The following is a 23,703-nucleotide window of genomic DNA, read 5'->3' as shown; positions in this document are numbered from 1 at the left end:
AGTGGGTGACATATCACTGTTTTTCTGGTGGAGCTTCTCCTTTGCTCTTACTTTTTCTACCAGGCTGAGTGCCTTTCAGTCCCCTCCCCAACATCTCTCCCCTACCAACCCTGCCTCGTAGTAGGGTGTCAACCAAATGCCATTTCTTCTAGGAGGACTTTCTGACTACACATACCTCCCCAACTCCCATCACACTCACACACACACGCACACACAGGATCTTCATCTACAGAATATTTATTGTAAGGACCCATGCGACTCGGTATGCGACTGAACATCACGCCCCAAAACACAAGTTTATTGAGTGCTTATTTTGTGCCAGGCACCATGACAAGTACTTTATTTGCATTATGCTTTTTAATCCCCAGGAAAAGTTTATGAATTAATTACTCTTATTGCCTTCATTTTACCAAAGGAAAAATGAGGTTTAAAAATGAGAAGCTTCTCAAGGTCACACAGATAACCGGTAAGTAGCAGAGCTATAAAAATTGCAACTCAGGTCTAACTCCACACTGGAACTCATATAGAGTACACTGCACAAAAGTGAGCATGTGTGGCACAAAATACTGATTTATTTTCATGGCTACAGCATCTTGTGAAAGGAGAGATTGTCTTGAATTTCACAGCGTGCTCCTCTCTGCTGACCCATGTCCAGCACAAAGAGCTACACAATAAACGGGCTAATTGATCATACAGGTGTCCTTTTCTCTGAGAGCCAGAGCTCCTGCCTGCTTGTCCCAAGTGCCATCCCAGGCTCCAGTCCTGGCCTTCCCCTTTCTATAAAAACACCTATCTATATTAGCCTTTGGTCAGCCCTGTCAGAACTGGGATGAGTTAATTCTGTCTAAGATTTAGCAACTGACAGTGGTTTGTGGTTTCCTTCTCTACTGTGTGTCTTTTAATAGAGGACTTTTGGAGAAAGTGTTGTTGAAGCCAAAGGAATGTCTCTCTCATCGTAAAACTTCAGGTACGTTATGAGATTCTTGAAGATTAAACTGCATTGACTATACAGCCAAAAAGTATTTTTTGAACAAATCATAGCAAGCTGGTGGTGATCGTGGGTGAGGTTGTTATAGTGGGAGGGGTAATGTGGAGGAAGCAGTTATTTCAGTATGAAAGCATTTCCTTCTCTTTGAGACACAGAAGGCTTTTTCATTGATTCTTCACAGAGGAGAGTACAGATTTACCCCCCTAGTCTCCTTTTTCTGGTGAATTCTTATAAACTCAAAAAGGCCACCACCTCCTCCCCATAACCTGTCTGGTCATAGTTGTTGAGGTTTACATAAATACTTAAATAGTTCCCATATTTTCATCTAAATTCATGTTCATTAAGCAATTATAAGCAAAAAAATAATAATTCATTATGCATAATTCTGTGTAGCAGCAACAGTGAGTGGTAAAATATTTGTCCATGCCAGACAATCTGTTGAATTGGAAATATAGGACTGAGCTTTAAATTTGTTATAGAAGTAAACTAAGACATGGTTTCTCAAACTTGTTTGATCATAAGAATTTTGGTGGATGCTTATTAAAATGTAGGTTTCATTCCAGACCTTCAGGCCGCAGGAGAGACGTATGGGAAAGAGTGAGAAAACTGAACTGGGGTAAGTGTTTCTGCTGTCCTTCAATAAGGGTTTGCCACTTGGACTCTGGGGTAACCCTTATCAGGAGACCACGATGAAAAACATTTTTGTTCGCTTTCCTTCCCTGCCCTTCTTCCAAGGAATGTTATGCCAGGTACTGTACACACTGAGAAAACAAAGATAAGCAACAATTCCTACTGAAGTACCAGACAAAGACAATAAACAATGATACAGTGTATTAAATGCTAAAATAGAGGCCGTACAGGACACTATGCACTTAGAGAGGAGGGAACGCCTGGTCCGAGTATTTAAGGCAAATTTGACATCTGCAAAGGAGAGGTCATTCCACATGGAAGATGCAGGAATACAGACCCAGAGGCTTAAGGAAACCTGGTGTTTTCTGAGCATTGTTAAATGCCTGGCATGGTTGAAGCTCAAGGTCAGGTTGGGGGAAGTGGGGGTAGATCGGCAAGAGTCAGATTGTGAATGGTCTCACGTGCCACTTTGAAGTTGTCGGACTCGGTCCTATAGACCAGCGGTCCCCAGCCTTTTTGGCTTCAGGGACTGGAGTCGTGGAAGACAGTTTTTCAATGGACTGGGGTGGGGGGACGGCTTTGGGATGATTCAAGCACGTTACATTTACTGTGCTCTTTATGTCTATTATTATTACATTGTAATATATAATGAAACAATTATACAACTTATCATAAGGCTGACAGGAGGGGGAGCTCAGGCGGTAATGCGAGCAATGGCTGTATTTACAGCCGTAAATACAGATGAAGCTTCGCTGGCTCACCAGCTGCTCACCTCCTGCCGTGCAGCCTGGTTCCTAACAGGCCATAGACCGGTACCCGTCCGTGGTCCGGCAGGTTAGGGACCCCTGCTGTAGACAATGTGGAGCTATTGGGAAGAAACCTGCATGTCCCCAGAACTTAATGTAAAATGATTTCAAAATACACCTTGATAAGAACCCCTTAAGACTGGAGTTTAAGTCAACTTTGTTCTGAGCGAATAGTCAGTTTCCAGCTTTGCTCATCTAGTGGAGACTCTTCTCAACTAACATCTGATATAGAACACAATGTACAAAATAGATAAAAAGCCCCATGACAATATTCCTGTAAAACACGGGGTTCTAAGGGAACAGTTTGCAAATCAAAGTTCTGTGCTCCCAAGAGGCTGAATAATTACACGGATATTCAGACTCTTCCTGTTGAAGGGTAACTTCAGTGTTACCTTTGAAGAGAGCTCCTTCTACTATGTCTAGTATAGCTCCTTCCATGAAGCGTCGTTCAGAACATGCCTGCGGCACTGAGTCGACTCTGCCTAGGTTTTAATCCTTCCAGTGAAGGGGAGGCATCCACACTCTCCCGCAGTTTCCTCTATGGTTAAACAGCTTCATTCGCTAGCAACTTCTCTGTTATGATAAGTAGGCATCGTTCTGATTTAAGCAAGGTCTTTTGGAATAATCAATTCAACATTAGAGCTATTATGTCGCCTTCTGTTCACCTTTTAGTTTTCTTTAATCTTTCCTAAAACAGACACTCTCCCCTGCCGGTTCCCCATTTTCCCATGATTCAAATTTGCCAATGTTGCCTCTTGAAAACGTGATCACCAGGAATAGGTACAACATTTGTTTGGCTACTTCTTGCCTCCCATTACTATGTATGCATTTATAAAAAAATTAATTTATCATGAAAGGACCTCATCAGGGACTTTTCTGGTTAGTATTACCTTGAAATATATACAAAAGGAATATCCATGAAACAGCGTAAAAATGGCATTACAAAGCAGCTCAGTGTTAAGCCAGACACTGCCTTACTATTTGATGGAATGCTGACACTTAACATCATAACGAAAACTGATAGGCTGTCAAGATTGCCATGCATTTGTGTGTGTGTGTGGAAAAAATAAGAGCTTAGAACAGTGAGAGGAACGTAGCAGAGGCTCAGTGTTTGTGGAGTGAATGAAGTGGAAGGCCATCTACCACGGGAAAAGGACATATCTTTAGTCTGGGGATCTCAGATTTGTCCAACTCAAGGGGCTTCCAGGTTTGAAGAAATGTAGGCAGGCAGCGTAAGCTGCAAGGTCCCTGCTTCTCAATCGAGTGTGACAAGAGGGACCCAGTGAGCGGGAGATATGAAGTTGTCAAGGGCAAGTGTGAGACAGTTAAGTCAGCTCCGTGGTCCATTCTTGTGGTGTTGGCTTCAAGTCGAGGCCCTGGTTTCTAGGCAGAAAGATGGATGTGTCCTCGAGTTTCTTATTTCACATGGATGTGGTGGGGTGGGAAGGACAGAAATGTTTAGGGACAAGATCATTCTGGGGGATTCAGCATCGCCGTGACACTCTCTGGGCCGATACCACAAGACACTTCCCCTTTGACACACTGTCCTAGGAAATGCCACTGTCGATGACAAAAGATATTCCTCCCCTCGCCACTTTGTTCCTCATACAAGTTAAGTGTCTGAAGATTTTTCTTTCTTTTCTTCAAAAAATATTTTAAAAGAATATAAGTAGAAGATATTTTAAATAAGAAAAACTGCTGACCTAGGGTCAGTAGTCAAATCTAGCTCTTAATCCTTGAAAAGCTAGATAAAAGTCAGCACTGAGTTTGAAGCCCATGAGACGTAAGTCACCTTGGGGGTGGATGAAGAAGGGCAGAGGACAGGAGGCTGTGTGTGTGTGTGTGTGTGTGTGTGTGTGTGTGTGTGTGTGTGTTTAGCCAAAGAGTCACTGGAGTAAGCAACTGAAGAATCCAACAGTTTCTCCAAAAGTGAAAGAGATAGATTTAATAACTGATGATCGGGCAGTGTTATTGCTTTTAGAGAAATAACTTCAGTTGTACATTGATTTCCCTGATAGACTGAATTATAACGCAAACATATACACTATTACTTTCCTAACTACTTAGCAGAAAGACCAGGCAATACTCACATCAACTGCTTATTTTAATGTCAAATGTTTATTTCTATGCCATAGTTGCCTCCGCACAATTTGTAAAAGAAAGGAATCCAAAAAAAGGAATTTTTTTTTTGGTCAGGATATTTTCTCTGCAGTTATAAGAAGGAAAATAAACACCTTGGTACCAGAATTACCATTTCTTTCATATCATTCTGATAAATACTGCATCTAAATATTTTCCTTGGGTGTCATATCCATGGTGGTGGGGGAGATGTTTGAGTTCATCAAAATAAATTTGGGATCGTTTTTGTCAGAGAATATATCTAGAAAGTCTTTGTTTTGGTACACTAGATCACTACTTGCCATATTCTTATTATTTAATAGAACAGCATACTTTATTACATAAAAACAAAGTGCACTGAAAATGAACAATGTTAGAAACAAACTAAAATTTGGTGTATCTTAAATCTTCAGGTGATCAGATATTAGCTAAAGCGATGGGGTACAAATTTCATATTGATACAAATGCAACTCTCTTGGGATGAAAATGCATTTACTTGCTTAGTTCTTTTCGATTGAGCAGACAGGGCATCCAGTACAACCGAAACAATGGATAACAGTTTTTTTTTTTTTTTCAATAAAAAGGAATGCTCTGGTTTCTGAACGGGCTCCCACCTTTGAGGGAGCCAGAAGATGGCATCTGCTCCTTCAATATATTTCTCCTGTGTGATTTGAGACAAATCTACCGAGATTCTTACAGCGGAAGTAGGCACCACACCTGAGAGCCCAAGGCCCTTCAAGCAGCCACTTCAAGTCAATCTGTGATGCGCTGGGGTGGACCCAGCACCTAGAAGACAGCATGGTAACTGTGCATGTAAATCCCTTCAGCAGACTCAGGGAAAGGAGGAGATTTCTTTAAGTTCATGCACATTTTATTGAGTAGTAAATATAAAATGCTTGTTTCTTTTTCATTGTTACAAGTGCATGCTTTGATTGCCGACATTTCAGAAGTCAAGTTACAAAGGCAAGGCTTTAGGCTGTAGTGAATTACTTGGGCACTTATACAATTGTTAAAAAATATGAATGGACTGTTGTTGTTGTTGTTGTTTTCAGAATGAACCAGTTGTAACCCGTAACTGATATACAAAGGGAAAAAGTGAAAAAAGTACGTATTTTGTGGCACATGACAGAACCTAACAAAATAACTCAACTGTTATGACATTAACAGTTACCATGCATTTAGAGTTTCACATGTAACTATGAACTTATTTAAATTTCACAAGGTTTGCTAAACATGCTAACCATCTATATGTGCACTGACAAGCTTATGTTAAAAACTTTTAAGAATACTCTCCCCTTTAGATTTTTTCAAAGCTTTTTTTTTGATTACAAAATTTCAAAGGCATGAAGCATTTTAGAGAATATAAAGTACGCCAGTATACATACATTTCCAGTATATGTCAGACCACTAAGCGCATTACAGTCCCATACAGGCCGATACAGCCGTTTTTTTTCCTTAAAAAACATGCATAGGCAGATTTTCTTTTTTTACAGAATATAGATGCTTTATCACTGTACTTAATATGGTGTCTTGTTTACTATACTTAAAAATGCACCACTCATAAATATTTAATTCAGCAAGCCACAACCAAGACTTGATTTATCAACAAAAACCCCTAAATATAAACAGCAAAAAAAAAAAAAAGAGATAGATGTAATTATTCCAGTTTTTTGAAACTTAAAGAAAAGGTATTCATTGCCAAAGTAATAAGATAAGTGTTATATGGAAACAAGGGCATTCAAGCACACTAAAGAAACCTGAGGTAAGCATAATCTGTACAAAATTAAACTGTCCTTTTTGGCATTTTAACAAATTTGCAACATTCTTTTTTTTTTTCTTTTTCTGCTTTTTTTTTTTTTAAGACTGCCTAATTCATTTTATAGCCATTGTCTGACAAGAGTAGCAAAACATTATCAATAAATAGTCCTTATTTAGTTTGTACATCATTTTGTTAAAAATGTTTGATGTCATCCATTTTTAGTGCTGCAACTGTAAACGTACAATAGAGTAAGAAATTAGACAAAGTTTTCGTGTCCAGTAACATAATAAAAGACCTCTCATTAACCTATCTAGAAGTCCCCGATGCAGTAGGAAAACATGTTCACTCCCCTAACATTGCAGTATATACTAGCATTAGCTTTCTTTTTAAATTGTTTTTCCTATAAGCATTTTTAAAAGGCATACCCAAAAGAGGTGTTTAATCATAACCCTCACCAAAATATAGTTTATTATCTCTCTCCCTCTTTTCTAATGATAGTGTAAACTGAATCCAACTCCTGGCCCCAGAGCAAGTAAGCTACCATCAGAGGCAAGGACATCCAACTGCTGATATGCAGCAATCCCCATCACGCCCTGCAGCTCCCAAAAAAAAAAAAAAAAAAAAAAAAAGTGAACAGGAAGTGGTCACTGGATATTGCTGTTATTACTGCCATTGCTGTCCGTGCCGTTAGTCTCTGATGCGAGAGTCTTGTTGATGGAGTTAAGGTTGGTGTCAGAGGGCATGGCATCTCTGCGAGGTGGCATCCTCTCGTTAATTCGATCTAAGCCCTTGGCCTCCTCGAAGCTAGTGATCTTATGTTGTGGTGAAAATCCTTTGATAGCTAAACAGAAAATCATTAAAAAAAAAGAAAAACTGGGTTAGTCAGAGGAAAACAAAGGGCACAGCTGTTGTAGCAGGTGATGTTAGAGATTTCGCAGTGAGAGAGGGAATCCTTTAGTAGAGAACAAAGTGACGGGACCTGAACACAGCACAACAGACTCCTTACCATACCTGAAGATAACCGAGACGTTTGGTAACAGCCAATGTCTCTTGCCAACCAAAATGTCCTCTTCCAAGTTAGTAAGATGTAAACGTTTCTCTTGTCTTCATGGAAGTTTAGATCCACGAAGTGGCATGTAAAGAGAAAGGCTGCTACCAGGGATAGGTCTCTAGGCCTAGCATAGAGTGGCCACATCGTTGGCACAATTAACTGTATCAAATGGCCTAACCTAGAAAGAATGGAAATGGCCCTAATTTTACTATTCCATTGTGCTAGTAATGGCAAATTCAGGAGAATCACTGAAGCAGCTAGACCTAAAAATCTAGTGAAGAGTTTAGAGCAGAAGCTGAAAGGAGCTATAAAAGGCATGAACTTGGGGCATTTCCATGCCATCTCAGGATCCCAGGAAGACTTGCTTGGCAAACAAACAACTCAACAGTGGCATGAAAAAAAATGAAATTAGAAACTCCTGCTTCTCCACTCAACTTTGCAAACATGTGGAGTGGGGACAAGGTAAAAGAAACTCATAAAAATCAAGATCAGATCACTAAGTAGAAAAACTCTGTCTGCCCTTCAGCAGCAAACAGGTCAAACTGATGTTCATCTGGTCCATTACTGCCTAAATCAAAGAAAAACTCTTTCTTAGTAGATCAACGTAGACGTAAATGCTGGTTCAAGAATAACAAGGGGAAAATGCTTTTCTCAACTTTTAGCAAAAATGAATGGGAATGGTTTTGGCCTTATTCAGTGAAACCATGGAATTCACAAAGGGGGAGCATTGATACTTGGTTTTTTTCAGTAACCCTAGTGTGCTCCAGAGATAGAGAAGGCATTTGTGCAAGAAACTTAATGATTTCTTCAGTAGGTGCACCAACCAGTGAGCTGAAAATAAAGTACATAGATGGGGAACCAATAACATCAGTTTGCTTTACTCCCTGTGAAAATGCAAGCCAGACACTGAAGGGCCAATCACCAATGCTGAATTGGGTCGCATCTCCATGGCTGATGAAGGACAATTTCATTGTACCTTTATCCTTCCTACCCTATTTGAGAAAAAAAGGAAAGCAGTTTCAAGCTGAAACTTTGCTAGCCACTCCCACACAAATGTACAGTGCCTTTCATTAGTATGGATGAGATTCTTAAAAGATAAGACACACTTGCTTCCAAACTCATTAAACGATGAGAAACAGTTTGTTCCCCCTCTGCATTTCAAAGGTTAGCGTCATGGTGATTAGTCAACTATGAGAGGAAGAAGATGGGGAAATGGGAAAAGACCAAGGCCCAAAGCAAAGCGTCTTAATTCTTCTCTCATTCAGTCATAAATCGCAAAATAATAGAGCTGTCTGATGAGCACCCACCCTGAAAATGAACTCAATGATTTTGAGGGACAAAAGTAGTACTCTATTGTTTTGCTAAACTACTGTGAATATCATTCCATCATAGTTAATAAATACAAAAAGTTGGTCATCATAATTGATGAAGCGATTTTACGAATTGAAATGGTAAAAGTGGAATCTCTCTTTTAGGTTGTTTAAGGTTTTAAAATAAAGCCAATAGGGTGAGAGCATAGAAATTCAAAATCTAGCGAGAGCAATGGCTATGTCCGGAATGGGGCTCCATTTCTAATCATTTCTGTCTACCCTGGTCTGGAAGAATGTGTGCTCTGCTGTAGTTGCTGGTCAGACGATGGGTATTAGCAATTTACATTGGTAGTATACTTAACACAACACAAGAGTCACAGAAACCACAGAAAACAGCCAAACTATCAACAAGAATGCACACTGCAGATTAGAATTTGCCAAGAGGAATAGAGAATTCCCACATAAATAGCAGTTTATTCACTGCTATTTAGGAAGCAGTTGTATTTTCTCTTACAGTGCTATCATTTCCCCTACCGTATCCAAATCACGTACAAATTAAAGAAACTAAAGTGGCACATTTTACATCATATCCAAGCACCATAAAACACAATTTTGGGAACAATAAAACATTATCTTGCAAGAACAAAATACAACTGAAAAATTTTGTTTTAAAGGGGAACTTCAAATTATTCTTTTTAAAATTTCCAGAGGGCATGGTATGTATCAGATTAAAAACTATTTGGATAGGTAGTTCTCTCCTAACTCTACGTTTCAAAAGCACTTGATTCAAAAGGAATTGCGAGAGGGTCCACTCTATTGCCCTCGAGCAGTGCTGGGACACAGTCGGTGATGAATATGTCTCGTTTCTCCTGAAGCACCCGGCACAGTGCCTGGTGCAAAGAAGGCACTCGGTGGCTATTAACCAGTTGAGTGATGACTCAATATTCCCTATGCTCGTTACCAGCCACTTCTACAGCCACTAGATATTTTTGAACTCTTTAGAATATTTTGCTGGTGCTAACCTTCCTACAAATACCAGTACGTTAAAATTTCTAAGACTAGCAGAACTGTTTACCTCGTACACAGCTGTCTCTTGTTGGAATATTTTTTGGAGACAAAAATTAATGTTGAACTACAACAAAGCACTATTCCAATGAATTTTTCTTCTAGAAATTTCTGAAGACTAGACTTAATAAAGCTATTTTTATTCTCTCCTTTTCAGTGCCGACTGAAAGTGATTTGAGGGAGGGACATGGTTCAGCTCAAAGAATATTGTTCTATCCATTGTTTGTCAAAACGGCTGCCATAAACCCCACCCCACATCATTCAAGATCTCTAATCCTTTTGTCTTCCGTGATTATACTAGGATCATTGTATACAAAGTCAAACATAGCTTTAAGGGAAAAAATAACAAACAAACAAACCGGAAAAGGACATTTTCCCCTTTAAAGCAAGAACATGTTGGTTAATACTGAGCCACAACTGTTAGCCCAACACCCACACACTCTGTACAAGCTACAGCAAAATTAAAAAAAAAAAAAAAAAAAAAAAGAAAAGAAAAGAAAGAAAAAGAAAAGAAAAAGAAAGAAAGAAAGAAAGAAATGAATACACCCAGCAGAGCCCTTGTCTGTTGCAGGTACAACAGAAAGGGGACTGGCCAATTTACCTTCATCAGCCTCAATAGCCTCAACAGTAGCTGAAGAGAAGAAAGGGGGTGCAAAATGAATGAGAAAAATGAGCAGAGGATTTTTAACTCTAAGAACACATCAGTGACGATCAAGGGAGCTAAGAGGATTAATGTTCCTGTAAGTGCTGGATTCTGGCACAGACAAAATAGAAATACTTCAAAGAAAGGAAAGAACACCACGAAAATGATGGGGGTTTTTTCTTGTTTTTTTTTAATGAGCTGGCTACACGTATCTGAGTGACATGATTTGGATTTTGTTCACTAAATACAGGAGAAAATGATTAATCCTTTAAGAAAACACTCAGGAAAGGTTTCTTTGACTTAGACTGAATCTACAAGGGACTAGGTCAATCGAAAATGTGAATCTGACTCACATGAAGTATGATAAAACCACTGCTACGACTGGTAACTTATAGTTTTAAAATGCCCCCAAATGGCAGAGCTTGAAGTGTTGTCATAATGTCAGTGGAATAATTCACACTATTTAATATTAAATGGCACGATTTCCTAGTGGAATAGAATAGCAGGGGGGATGCAAATTTAGAGTTGCGTCTGAGTTGGTAACACATGTGACTCTTTAAACACAAACATCGAGAGTGTTTCGAGAGTGAGGGAGAAAGGGAAGAGAAAGACGTTGGGGATGGGATAGCCTGGACTTCTTTTGCCAGGTAACCCAGTTTAAAATCAGTTTTCCTCATTGGAATAGCATTTTTGGAAACAAAATTCTTGAAATGTTATAATCACGTGATAATATGCCAGTAGCAGCAATAATTCTATCAGCATTTTAAAGAAAGGACCGTCTAAATACGGAAACCTCAGCGTATTTCAACAGGCAAAATTTTAGAAGCCCATTGCTTTATCAGCAATTTTTATAATAAGCTTAGGGTCTATATTCTCGCTTTAAAGGTGTATGAGTCTTTCTATGTTATCACGGTTAGGAGATATTTCCCTAATGAAGTGCTAAAATGCAAAACTTCTCTGTAATTCTAAACTGTTTAATATTAAAATCCTACCCCTTGACTTTAATTTGCATATTTCTTATAATTTAACGTTTTAAAACGAGAGCAACTGCCAAGTGTACACTATAATTCACTTACAGTGCATTTAAAATTCCTTATGATAAAAATGCAGAATGGTTACCACCATGGAGAAAAGCCAAACAGCAAAACTTAAGTAGTTTCCCCTTTTAGACAGATTAAAGGGCATCAGACAATGAATTCTGAAACTGTATTAATGTACATGATTTAAAATATACACTGATTTTTCAAATTCTCAGGACTCATAAGATGTCGGCTGTGTGTAGGTGTTTGTGTGTGTGTGAGTTCAACACCAAATGACAAACAGATGGATTTAAAATAAAACAACAGAACAGGAAACTGAATAACCCAGGTTAAATTACAGGTGAAAATCTGGAAACAAAACAAAGAATTCTAAGAACTTAAGTTTAAAAGTAAAGCAAAAAATCTGGAACCGCACCAGGACCAACATATTAGAAATATGTACTGTCCATTATTAAGTGTATTCTTCTAAAGCAACTGTGGCCCATAGTTTCTGATAATACACCTGCTGTACCTTAAAACTGTGCTTAACAGAAACTATGCAGATTGTAGTCAATTAGGTAATTGTGCATTTTGTGCATACAAACGATCCATTTATGCTAATGTTCTTAGAGAGCATGTTTACTTTGGTGGGAAAATTGTGGGTTTTTTCCTGAAGTTACTAAGATAAATTTTAGCTACAAATTAAATGAGGAACTTACTTCAATACTGTGGTATCTTCCTACCTTCGTTTAGAAAATTTTTTTTCTTTTTGTGGCAACTCGAAGACATTGATGTTGGAATAAATTCATATGAAAATAAAGAAACTTTTAGTGATGCTGCTAGGAGGTGATCATTTAGCAGTACAATATCCATGAAGCTGGGCATCACTTTCTATGTAAAAGAGGTGTATCTAAATAACATTACCATAAGAATACCAGAATCTTCTAGACTGAGGGACAGGGATAGAAAAGAAAACACAAACAAAGATTCAGGGAAAGGTACAGGGAAATAAGCAGGAGGCTGAGATTTGCTTTGAAAATGTTGAGTGTATTGTTGTTTTCATTTTTTTCTGTTAGAGTCTAATCTAAAAGCAAAATTTCCATAAAGTATGCTAAAATTGGACTCTAATTAATGATAATATTAGTTAAAATAGATAACAAAAGTAAAGAGTGCACTGACTGGGCTGTCTAATATGGTAGCCAGTAGCCACATGTGCCTATTCAAATCAAATTAATGAAAATTAGATAAAAACCTCAGTTTCTCAGTTGTAAGAGCTATATTTCAAGTGCTCAATGGCCACACATTGCCAGTGGCTTCTGTATAGATAGAGAAATTTCCATCATTACAAAAAGTTCTATTGGACGGCACTCATCCAGAAAACTACAGATTTTAATACAAAATCTACCTTCAAGGAAATGTTTTCATCCTTTCTTAAAAATAACATATGATGGTACTCACTCTCTTATGTTTTGAATGGATAAGTCAGAGAAAAGGCACCTATGACTTCATTTCTGTTCAAGTGGATAACAAAATCATCCTTTTTATTCTCTTCCTCCATCCTCCACTAAATCCTAGACTTAGGCATGGATAGTTATGTGTCTATGTGTTTATTTCATCAATCCAATAGATAACCTGTACATTTAATAAAAACGTAATTAAAAAGTTGTTTTTATCCACTGCTTGGCTCCAAGTGGTCAAACGTACTGTGTGTGTAGATAAGCTGAATGAGTTATCTTACAGCGAGGCCTGAAATCATGGTTAATATGCAAATGAGGACGTGGGGGTAGCGGGGTCAAGAACACGTTCCAGCAAATGAGGGAGCTACTCTGTGGGGCACGACTGGTCAAACTGATGGGGGCGCGGGAGGGGAGGGGGGTCTCAGCCCTTCTTCCAGCTGAGAAGATCTGAAGACCAAGACGGACCTTAAATGCGTGAACGAATCAGGGCTCTAACGACACAGCTGACTGAGGTGCCTGCACACGGTGTGTCGTACCAATGGGCCTGCTTACCGCTTTGCAGGGTTTGCTTCCCTCCAGAGAGCACTCCACTGGGGAGCATGCCCGTGGGTGTCAGGCCTTTCAGCGTCAGCACACTCTCACTCTCTTCTCTGCAAAGGCACAACGGGGAGGACACGTTAACGTTTATTTTCTTTCAAGACAAAGAAAAGACTTAAAGGAAAAGATGTATGTAAGAACTCACATTTACCTCTATCCTTGCTCTCTTGAGTTTTTTCTTTTTTTTACTTAAAACGTACTATATTTTCACACATTCATATAGAAGTAGTGGTGTGCCCATGACATGACTGCTAAGATAAAGTTGGGAATTATGCAATTGTGGAAGTTCAGTCTCTTCTGACTATTGAAGAGATGGAAAACAATTCTACTTTTGTAAGCAGGCTCACAATACAAAGTGTTTGTGGGCATCCTCCACGATACCATAAATATGTTTTTTTTAAAAAAATGAGCCATGGAGAGGGCTGTTGTAAGTTTTCCAGCCGAGGCTCTGCAAAAATACGTGGGGCTGATTTGACTTGTGAGAGAAAACCAGAGAGTATAACAGATTTAAAAGATCTGATCTATGGATTAGGGAAGTAGGAGTTACATTCAGGGGACTGTTAAGGAATTCTGACACTCCATGACAAATACACAAACTAACGGCAAGTCGCTAATGAAAACAACTGGTCAAATTTCCAACTTTTCTTTTTCAGTCTCTTTCCCCATGGATCTGCTAATACAGCGTTGTTTTATTACTCATTATAACAACTGTTTTACAATCAGTTTTATGTACATCATTATTTGAATTACATTTATTACCACAGCACAGCATTAATCAAATGATTAAATAACCATAAAATAGGGATAACCTCATATATTTCCATATAGTAGACAGTGTAATCCCACATAACCAGAAAAAAATACTTACAATACACATATATATCTAATGTTTATAATATGTACAACTACTTACTCCACATTTTTATGAAGATGGCTAACATGGCCCACACAGAATTCCTAAACTAGCCCCAAACCTGCTGCTTCACTATCTTTCTTCAACTTCATCTTTTAGTTAAGCCGAAAGAATCAACCTTTAACTCCTTTTATCCTCTCTTACTCCACATCTACTCAATGAGCAAATCTTGAGGGCTCTACCCTCATATTATTTCCAGTATCTTACCACTTCTCACAATACTACTACCTCATCTCTTTTGAAAACAGCTTTATTGAGATATAATTAACATACCATACAATTTGCCCATTTAAAGTGTGTGACTCAATCACTGGTTTTTAGTCTATTCAGACAGTCGTGAAACATCGGCACAATACATTTCAGCACATTCTCGTCCCTCCACAAAGCAGTCTCGTGCGCTCCCATTTCTTTCAGGCTGTGTTACTACTCATCTGCTTTCTGTAGATGTGCTTCTTCTGGACGCTTCTCATGACTGGAATCAGGTGGCCTTCTGTGACCGACTCCTTTTCGGACCACCAGCATCTCTTACCTGGATGGTTCCAGCAGTCCCTCAACTGGTCTCTCTGCTCCATCCTTGTCACACTCCTGCCCTCTCCTCCCATATCTATTCTCAGTATAGCAGCTGGCTGAGCCTTTTAATACATATACAGATCCTGTCACTCCTCTATGCAAAACTCTCCCAATGGCTTCTCCTCTCATTAAAGGTGAAAGGCAAAATCTTTAAAAGGTTGACCAGAGCCCTAAAAAACTAGCTCCCAACCCACAGTCTACCATCCTTATCCATCTCTTGGACTACATTTCCTACCACCACCCACTTCCCTTCGTGGTCCTCACCATGCACCCAGCACACCCCACCTTGGGGCTCTGCACCTTTCTGTCACACTCTTCCCCCAAGGTATCTGCCTGGCTCCCTCCCTCCCAGCCTCCAACTCTCTGCTGGAAAACTGCCTTCAAAGTGAGGACTTCCTTGAGAATGCTATTTAAAATATATGTAGCTCACTACAAATAATGCAATTTTGTTTCTTTTTATGGCTGAGTAATATTCCATTGTATATATGTGCCACATCTTCTTTATCCATTCATCTGTCAATGGACACTGGGACAAAGTGAGAGAGTGGCACGGACATATATACACTACCAAATGTAAAATAGATAGCTAGTGGGAAGCAGTCACATGGCACAGGGAGATCAGCTCGGTGCTTTGTGACCACCTAGAGGGGTGGGATAGGGAGGATGGGAGGGAGACGCAAGAGGGAGGGGATATGGGGATATATGTATATGTATAGGTGATTCACTTTGTTATAAAGCAGAAATTAACACACCATTGTAAAGCAATTATACTCCAGTAAAGATGTTAAAAAAAAAATATATATATATGCACTTTCTTACGCCCTATCTCCCCTTCCCTCTTTTATTTTTATTTAAAGCACTTATCACCCCTGAAGAGCTATACAGTTTGTTTCCTTGGTGCTTTTTTTTTTTTTTTTTTTTTTTGAGCTCCTCTGCCCACTACACCCCACCCTAGCTAGAAAAGCTTCATGTGAAAGGGGTTTCTGTCTGCTTTGCTCCTGCTGCATCCACAGTACCTAGACCAGAACAGCACCTAGCACATAGTCGAGATTCATAAAACATTTACTAAATGAAGGAGTCAAAGAAAAATAGGATGGAGAATGGCAGTGTTAATCCACATTTTAGATTTCTGAATCCTTTACTGTTATTTAGAGCCAATGCCTAAGCTCCGGCTAATGGTGTGTAATTAGTCCCCAATATGCTGAGAAAGATGCTCTTCAACTCTTGGTCCCTCAGATTCCCATCTGACAGAGGAACTGCCTTCCCTGCTCACTGCTTCCCCAAGATGTTCGCTTTGAAGCAGAAGTTCTGCGTGCATTCCTTTGATGGGTGGATCCTAGGCAACATGTGGCACCTTAAGTGCAAGGGCTCTTGAAAGATAGTTTTCTGGTTCCCTTATAATATGGCAAATTACCAAAATGTAAGGACTGTGCTGGACAGCTATACCTGACAAATGTGTACCACCATCTGTATCCATCCATTACATGTTAAAATGTCTCATTCCACAAATTTCTTGTATTTGCCTCTTCCCTTGCATCTCTCCACCCACAGCTAGTTCAACATCTTTTCTTGGATTATTTCAATAGCTTCTTAAATGCGCGGACACCCATAAGTCATCTTGCTATCCAGTCTTCAGACTGTCATTACATATACATCTCCACATGGGTTAGCACATGCTCCGATTCTCCTTAGTACTGATCACTCATTGAGTTTGGACATACTACGTATCCTCTTTCAGTTTCTGTTTCCTCACTGAGGTCAAGTCAACCTTGCAAGCTTGCCGTGTGGACTCCTCTCAAATGTGTACACCATGAAGCATACAGCACCTGGTCCTTAACAAGCGCCCCGTAAAACACTGCTCCTAGGTCCTTAGGATCTAGGAGGACTTCTCAGCTGCCAGAAATGCCTTCACCACAATTCTCCAGCTAATGGAACCTAGCCTGAACTTCACAGCGCTCCACCAACGGCAACCTCTTCATGAACATTCCTTTCAGGAAATAGTAGGGCTCCTTCCCATCCTCTTCCACAGCAGAGCACCTCTTCATGTATTTAGTGCACATCTCATGGCCTTACATTAGTTTATTGTCTACATGTCTGACATTTTAATTCACAGTACCCACTTTGCCTAATGCACTACATGGTACACATTTAATGCTCAATCCTACTGTTCCCTAGAGATGACCACCCTGTATTGTACAAATGCTTTTATTATAGGATAGCAATACAATATACCTTGCTTTTATTTTCTATCAATATGTGCGACCTTAATCAAGTAACTGATCATCACTGGGTTCAAATGGAACCCACTCTCAGCTGGGAATAACTGCATCTTACGTACCAAGATGCAGAGGACTAGAGGGACTTTCCAATTTTAAGACCAACCTATGATTCTGTAGCATTGTTCCTGTCACTTTCACATGGTTTGAAGACTAACATAGATACAAAGAATTTTCTTTTATGTTAAGAAAGGCTTCTCCTTTTTTTTCCTAAATGTACTTTCAACTGGAAGTGATGGAGCTGTTTTTACTTATCCTCACAGAGACTTCAGATAGAAAAAGAAGTAAGCGCATTTACTGGAAATCTGAGGCATGATAAATAAGCAAGTGTTTATGCAGAGGGACCAGCTGAGTTTATGATCTTCACATAGTCCTTTGCCCTCAAAAGCAATTTTTCTAGCCACACAGCCTCCCTGCTGGCCTTCAAAACTGCTGAATTTGTGTCCATCCAAGGATCTTTGTACTTGCTCCTCCCTTTGTCTTTTTTTTAAAAAAATAAATTTATTTCTTTTTGGCTGCGTTGGGTCTTCGTTGCTGCGCACAGCCTTTTTCTAGTTGCGGCAAGCGGGGGTTGCTCTTCATTGCGGAGCACAGGCTCTAGGTGCGCGGGCTCAGTAGTTGTGGCGCACGGGCTCAGCCGCTCTGCGGCATGTGGGATCTTCCTGGACCAGGACTCAAACCCGTGTCCCCTGCATTGGCAGGCAGATTCTTAACCACTGCGCCACCAGGGAAGCTCCTCCCTTTGTCTTAAATACTCTTACTCCCTACCTTCGTGAAGGTCATCCCCACACTTGCTCAAATGCTAGACTCAGAGAGTCCTTTGTTGTCCACGTACTAAAATGAATGAGTCCTCGCCTCTCACCTGCTATCCCCCTGTACTGCTTCATGGTACATAATGGCTACTTTAAGTTTCATTATATTTATTTTGAATGAATGAATGAGTCCTGCAAGTTCAGTAGGAATGAAAAGCATTAGAGCAACGGCAGCCTCATTCATTAGGCCGCAGGGAGCAACTATGCTCTACTTTCAGCTTTAACATGACTTTTCAAGATTTGGCTGCTACCGCAGAGCTATTACTGACTTTGATCTGGTGTCTTTGGGAAAGGATGATCGTGCTTTTCATCCTTCTCACGGCTCCCTGTTGTTGGTATCAAATCACTTAATTACTCTTTAGTGACTCTACCAGGAGTGGGATAGAAACAGCAAGAAGGAGAAATCAGAAGAGCCGGTACAGCTACTCCACGGAAGAGTTGAAAAAAAGAATCTGGCAAAAATTAGAATATGAAATTATACAATGTGGAGATGGACTTTCTCCCAAGATATTCCTATTTATCCTTGTTAATAATGTGATTGTGAATTGACTGGATACTCGTCACATATAATCATACTGTATTTTTTTAAATTAATTAGTTTATTTTTGGCTGTGTCGGGTCTTCGTTTCTGTGCGAGGGCTTTCTCTAGTTGTGGCAACCAGGGGCCACTCTTCATCGCGGTACGCGGGCCTCTCACTATCGCGGCCTCTCTTGCTGCGGAGCACAGGCTCCAGACGCGCAGGCTCAGTAGTTGTGGCTCATGGGCCTAGTTGCTCCGCGGCATGTGGGATCTTCCCAGACCAGGGCTCGAACCCGTGTCCCCTGCATTAGCAGGCAGATTCTCAACCACTGGGCCACCAGGGAAGCCCTAATCATACTGTATTTTAAAGTAATCTTTTGAAGAGAAATATAGATACTTTGTATTATCCAAGAATAGATAACTGAATTTAAGTGAAGAAAAGTGTAGTTAATTCTCTTCAAGAAAACGTGTTTTCTAAGCCCATGCTTAATAATAACAAGATACATGATCTATTTAAAAAATAACTACTATATGGGAACTGAAACACTAACTTTTTTCTCTCAATGATTTATTAGAATAATATAGATTCACATGAACAAGCTTTATGGCTGTTCATTTCCTAGAAATCTAGTGGAATGCACCTGATAAATTCATCTTTACCACAGAGAGAGAATGAAAAATAGAAAGGATTATAATAGCTTTTCCATTTCATAACATGTTCAACCTATTGTGAAATAAAAGTTTTAAAGTCCTGCAGCAAATAGAGGGATGGAATGTGAAAGTCCCTTTAGAGGCTTTCTCTACAGAAATAATTCAGTAGATTTCCATCTGACGAAAACAGTGAGGAACTGACAATTCCATTTTAAAAAATAATTAAGAAAAAGCAAAGAGTTTCGAGTAAAATACTTAAATTACCAGATTAAAGTATTAAAATGTTATTGAGTGACAATCAAATGCAATAGAGGACCATGATCCCACCTGAGCACGGAGAACACTCTGGCCATCTTGCCGATCGCTCGGATCTTGTTCCGTATCACTTCCTTGCGGGCTGCAGCCGTTGCACCTATATTTTAAAAACAGAGTTGAGAAGTCAGGTGACTTTTTATTTAACTCTAACTAGTTTACTAATTTACATGTATAACAGACTGCAGTTAAGCCAAACCAGGTTTGTTTTTTTCCCCCCTCTAAGGATTTATCTGGAAATCAAATTTAAAAGTCTATGGTTCCAGGCAGGAATACTTGCCTGTGATATTTTAGAGGTCCCCAAAATGCCAAAGAGCATCTTCTGAGATTTCCAAGGGGAGAGGTAAAGGGCTAACTGAAAAGTTACTGAGTAGATGGGGTGGGTTCCTACCCCTCTCTTCTGACTGAGCTCCCTTCTCTTCTGTTTATACAAAGAGAACGTGCATTGGCAGGAAGAGGAAGTGCGTCACCAGGACGGATATTCCTCAGAAAGCGTGTACCAGGGAGCTGGTTTGCTCTCACCTTCTCTCTGACCTGAAAGCCCTCAAACAGCTCCTTTTTTTGTCCATTTCTTTTTCTCTAGTGGCAATGACACCATAGCAGGTATCCCCCAACACATCTAATTGGATTGCATCTATTTTCCCCCAACAACTCCCCACTCCCGATCTGGGCCTGGCCATGTGTCTTGCTTTGGCCAATGCGACACTGGCACAAGCGATGCCAGCAGGAGCTTGAAAAGCACGTGGGGCTTGTTCCGTCTCTTGCTCCTTGGTATTTACCCAAGAGAGTGGAAAACTTATGTCCACATGAACACCTGTACACAGATGTCTATACCAGCTTCATTTGTAATTGTCAAAATGGAAGCAACCAAGATTTTCTTTCAGTAGGTGAATCTACTGTGGTCCATCCAGATAATGAAAAATTATTTAGTGCTAAAAAATAATGATCTCTCAAACCAGAACTTAGTATTGCCAGCTATTCTGCCTGCAAGTGAGTGGAGTAAGTCTAAATCCATATGGGAGAAAGCCATTCTCCAATCCAGTCTTTCCGATAACCAAGTGGAAACATGGATTCTTATTCATAATTGTTTCCTTGAATTAGACTCTATTGGCCAAAACACTGAAGGAGAAAATGACGTGTGTATAGACCCTATCTCATACTTTATTCTGAGTTTCTAACAATATTTATTATTACCTACGATTTGCAATTATGATTCTTTATATAATAAAACCTGTCCTAGAGACCATTTGAAAGTCTGAAGTTTCTGTGCTTGAATTTTAGATGATTTATGATCAGGAGACTCCTTGAAGGACATTTGTGAAGGAAAAAAAAGTGCTATAGCAATCTCCTTATACTGGTTTTCTTATCTATTTTTTTTTTCAGTTATTCTGTTAAATCATGTTTCAGTTTACTTATTTGGTGTGCTATTACCACTCTATGTTTAATATCCCCCAGTCTGACTGACCCAGTCCACTCAGAGGTCATGATGTGCTAAGGGGGAAAGATCCTAACCGTCTCCAAAAACAGTATGGCCAGATCATAAAAATCAATCCAACAGACACAAAGAATGGAAAGAGTGGGAGAACCCGCAAAATGGTGGCTATATTTAGAAGCACAACAAGAAAAGCAGCAAGAAGGAGTAGTTAAATGTCTAGAAACGAAATTGGATATATTTAAGAGGAATGAGAAGGGGGAAAATGTACAATCAAGTAAGTGAAAAATATCTAAGAAGGATAATCTCTCAGAAAATTTTCATTAAAGGACTTCTAAAAACCATAACCAGAGCAATGAAAAGCAAGAAACTAAGTAGGAAAGGAAGGGGAATAAATTATGTAGAGCCGTCCTTTTCAGCTCAGTATGAGCTGGTACTCAGAAAGATGCTCAAAAAAAAAATACGGAATTTTATTTATTTATTTATTTTTTAAACATCTTTATTGGAGTATAATTGCTTTACAATGGTGTGTTAGCTTCTGCTGTATAACAAAGTGAATCAGTTATACATATAAAATATGGAATTTTAAATGTAAAATGAACATTCTGACAGTCTGAGCCCATTTAGCGTTCCTTATTTTTCAGACCTAATGACTTACTGGAGAGTATAGAGCAGGTATCTTACTTTATGTATTCATAGTTGTGCTCCCAACACATGGTGGTTCACAACATATTATAGCACTTTTCTTAATGAAGAAATGCTGTCTCTTTTTAGATTTCTCAATAACCCAGGTAAGAGGTTTTAGTACTTCTTTTATAAAATTAGAATATATTTACTCAAAAAGTCAATTAACTTAATCATAGACAGTAAGAAGAGACATTATAAACTAATATCTCGAAGTTCCATTCTGGGGGATTACCTTCAGTATTTGTCAAATAATCAAAATCAAAATGAATATCACACATTTACAACCCACAAAAAAGTAAAATAACCAAATAAAATATCTGAGTTAATATGTAATCAAACTGAAAGGAGCTGAACAGTAGCAGGAAAGAATTAAGTACAGATATAAAGGTCCTTGTATATTTAGTATTGCTATTCCTGGCTTTTGGTATTTTCCAGAGATCATTAAAACTCTTATTCAAATACTTATGTTCCACTACAAATCCTCACAGCCCATAATTCAATAGAAAGATCAAGGGAAAAAAAATGCACGTTTTTCAGACTTCTACTAGCTGTGACATGCAAATACAATGTCATGTTTAACATTCTTGGTACTTGCTCTATTTAAGTTGTGGAAATATACCACAGTAGCTCAAATTAAAATTCAGTATATTGAATAATAAAGGTGCAAAAAAATACCTTTTACATTAAACTATTTTTAATAGTTAACTACTGTTAACTATTTTTCGGAGAAGAATCTAGTCATTTATTTTAACTCAAAAGTACCAAACTGAAAGGCAATGTTTCCTAAGTTTAAAAACATTAGTAATTTTAAGTACAATTTCATTTTGTATTTCCATTCAAATAATTATCACTTCTTTTTTGGGCCTCTCTTTTGCTTCACCTTTTAAGTTCTCATCTTCTTTAAAAAGCCTGGGGTATTATGCTACTAATTCCAGAATCTAGGTGTGCTGGCACACTCCATTTTCCTCAAAGGCTAATGTACAGACCAAGGGAATCTTTAAAGATTTGCTTTGACCATGTGTGCTTCCTGACCTTAACTTAGTGCCTTACTGACTTCTCATGAAGTATGAAAGGTACGTATGCCAAGTGGCCTGCTGAGTGAATGCTGCCAGCCTCTGAAGGGATCTGGAAAACTGCGGCAGCATCGCCGCGATGAGGAACCAAGTGCTAGGGTGAAGAGAGGTTCTTACACGTGGGCTACCTGCCATGCATTAGAGACCCTGGCTCTGTATGGCCCACGGTCCCCATCCATCCACTGAGTGACTACTATAATTCCTCAGTTTTAACTGAATTAGTAGTGTGTGGAAAGTGCTATATAGAATACAATTTATTACCCAAATCATTTATTCATAAAGTGTTCTTATGAATCCTATCCTGTTCTATAGCCTGCTGTGTGCTAACTGCTAGCAACAGAAATAGGAGTAAAACGTGGTCTCTGCTTTAGGAGATCACGTGAACACCCATAGTGCACCGTGACACGTATTAGAGAGGAAGCAGCAGTGGCACGTGGGGCCGGTGGCTGTCAGCTAGAGAGTAGACTGAGTACATCTCTTCTTAGCTCCGTGTTCAGTAACTTCGTACTGGTAGCTTGAAACCAGTGGTAGGGAAGAGAATTTATACCAACAAAACCTGCAAGTGCTATAAACCAGGGTCTTTTTCCCCCTGCAGTGAAGCATTGTTAAATATTTACCACTGGAAGTAGATGTGAATAGTCTGGAGAAAAATATTCACCCAAATGGTGATAGTTGAAGGATCCTGAAGGATAAATAAGAGTTAAAGAGAAAGGAGAATTCTCCATAGAAGGAAGAGAATATTCAAGCATGTGGAGGCCGCAAGAATCCATGTTATGTTCAGATGATGGGTCAGAAGTCCGGTGTGAATGGAGTTTGCCCTCACTGGGGAAAGGGCAGGCTGAGAATGAGGAGAGAAGCAGGGCATGCCCGGGGCTAAATTGTAAAGGTTTTAGCATAGTAGCAGGGACAAATAAGAAGTTTAGACATTAGCATTCTTATCACAGAGGTACAGAGAACTTACTTTGCACTTACCCACCCCTCTTCAAAAAAACGAAAAGAGAAAGAAATAAAGAG

General features: G+C 39.3%; 1 protein-coding gene across 2 annotated transcripts in view; it reads right to left on the bottom strand.

Moving 5' to 3' along the window:
- Positions 1-4,523: 4,523 nt before the first annotated feature.
- The window catches only part of PPP3CA (protein phosphatase 3 catalytic subunit alpha), a 300,421-nt gene continuing 281,241 nt past the window's right edge, over positions 4,524-23,703 (bottom strand). For both annotated transcript variants that reach the window (XM_032631851.1, XM_032631852.1), the window contains exons 11-13: positions 19,513-19,597; positions 13,399-13,496; positions 4,524-7,142 (exon numbers count right to left, since the gene is read on the bottom strand). In XM_032631851.1, coding sequence (XP_032487742.1) covers positions 6,946-7,142; positions 13,399-13,496; positions 19,513-19,597 — 380 coding nt within the window. In that variant the 3' untranslated portion in view covers positions 4,524-6,945. The remainder of the gene's footprint in view (positions 7,143-13,398; positions 13,497-19,512; positions 19,598-23,703) is intronic.

Source organism: Phocoena sinus, chromosome 5 (genome assembly GCF_008692025.1).
Source record: "Phocoena sinus isolate mPhoSin1 chromosome 5, mPhoSin1.pri, whole genome shotgun sequence".
Taxonomy (NCBI): domain Eukaryota; kingdom Metazoa; phylum Chordata; class Mammalia; order Artiodactyla; family Phocoenidae; genus Phocoena; species Phocoena sinus.
This window is presented reverse-complemented; position numbering and strand designations above follow the sequence as displayed.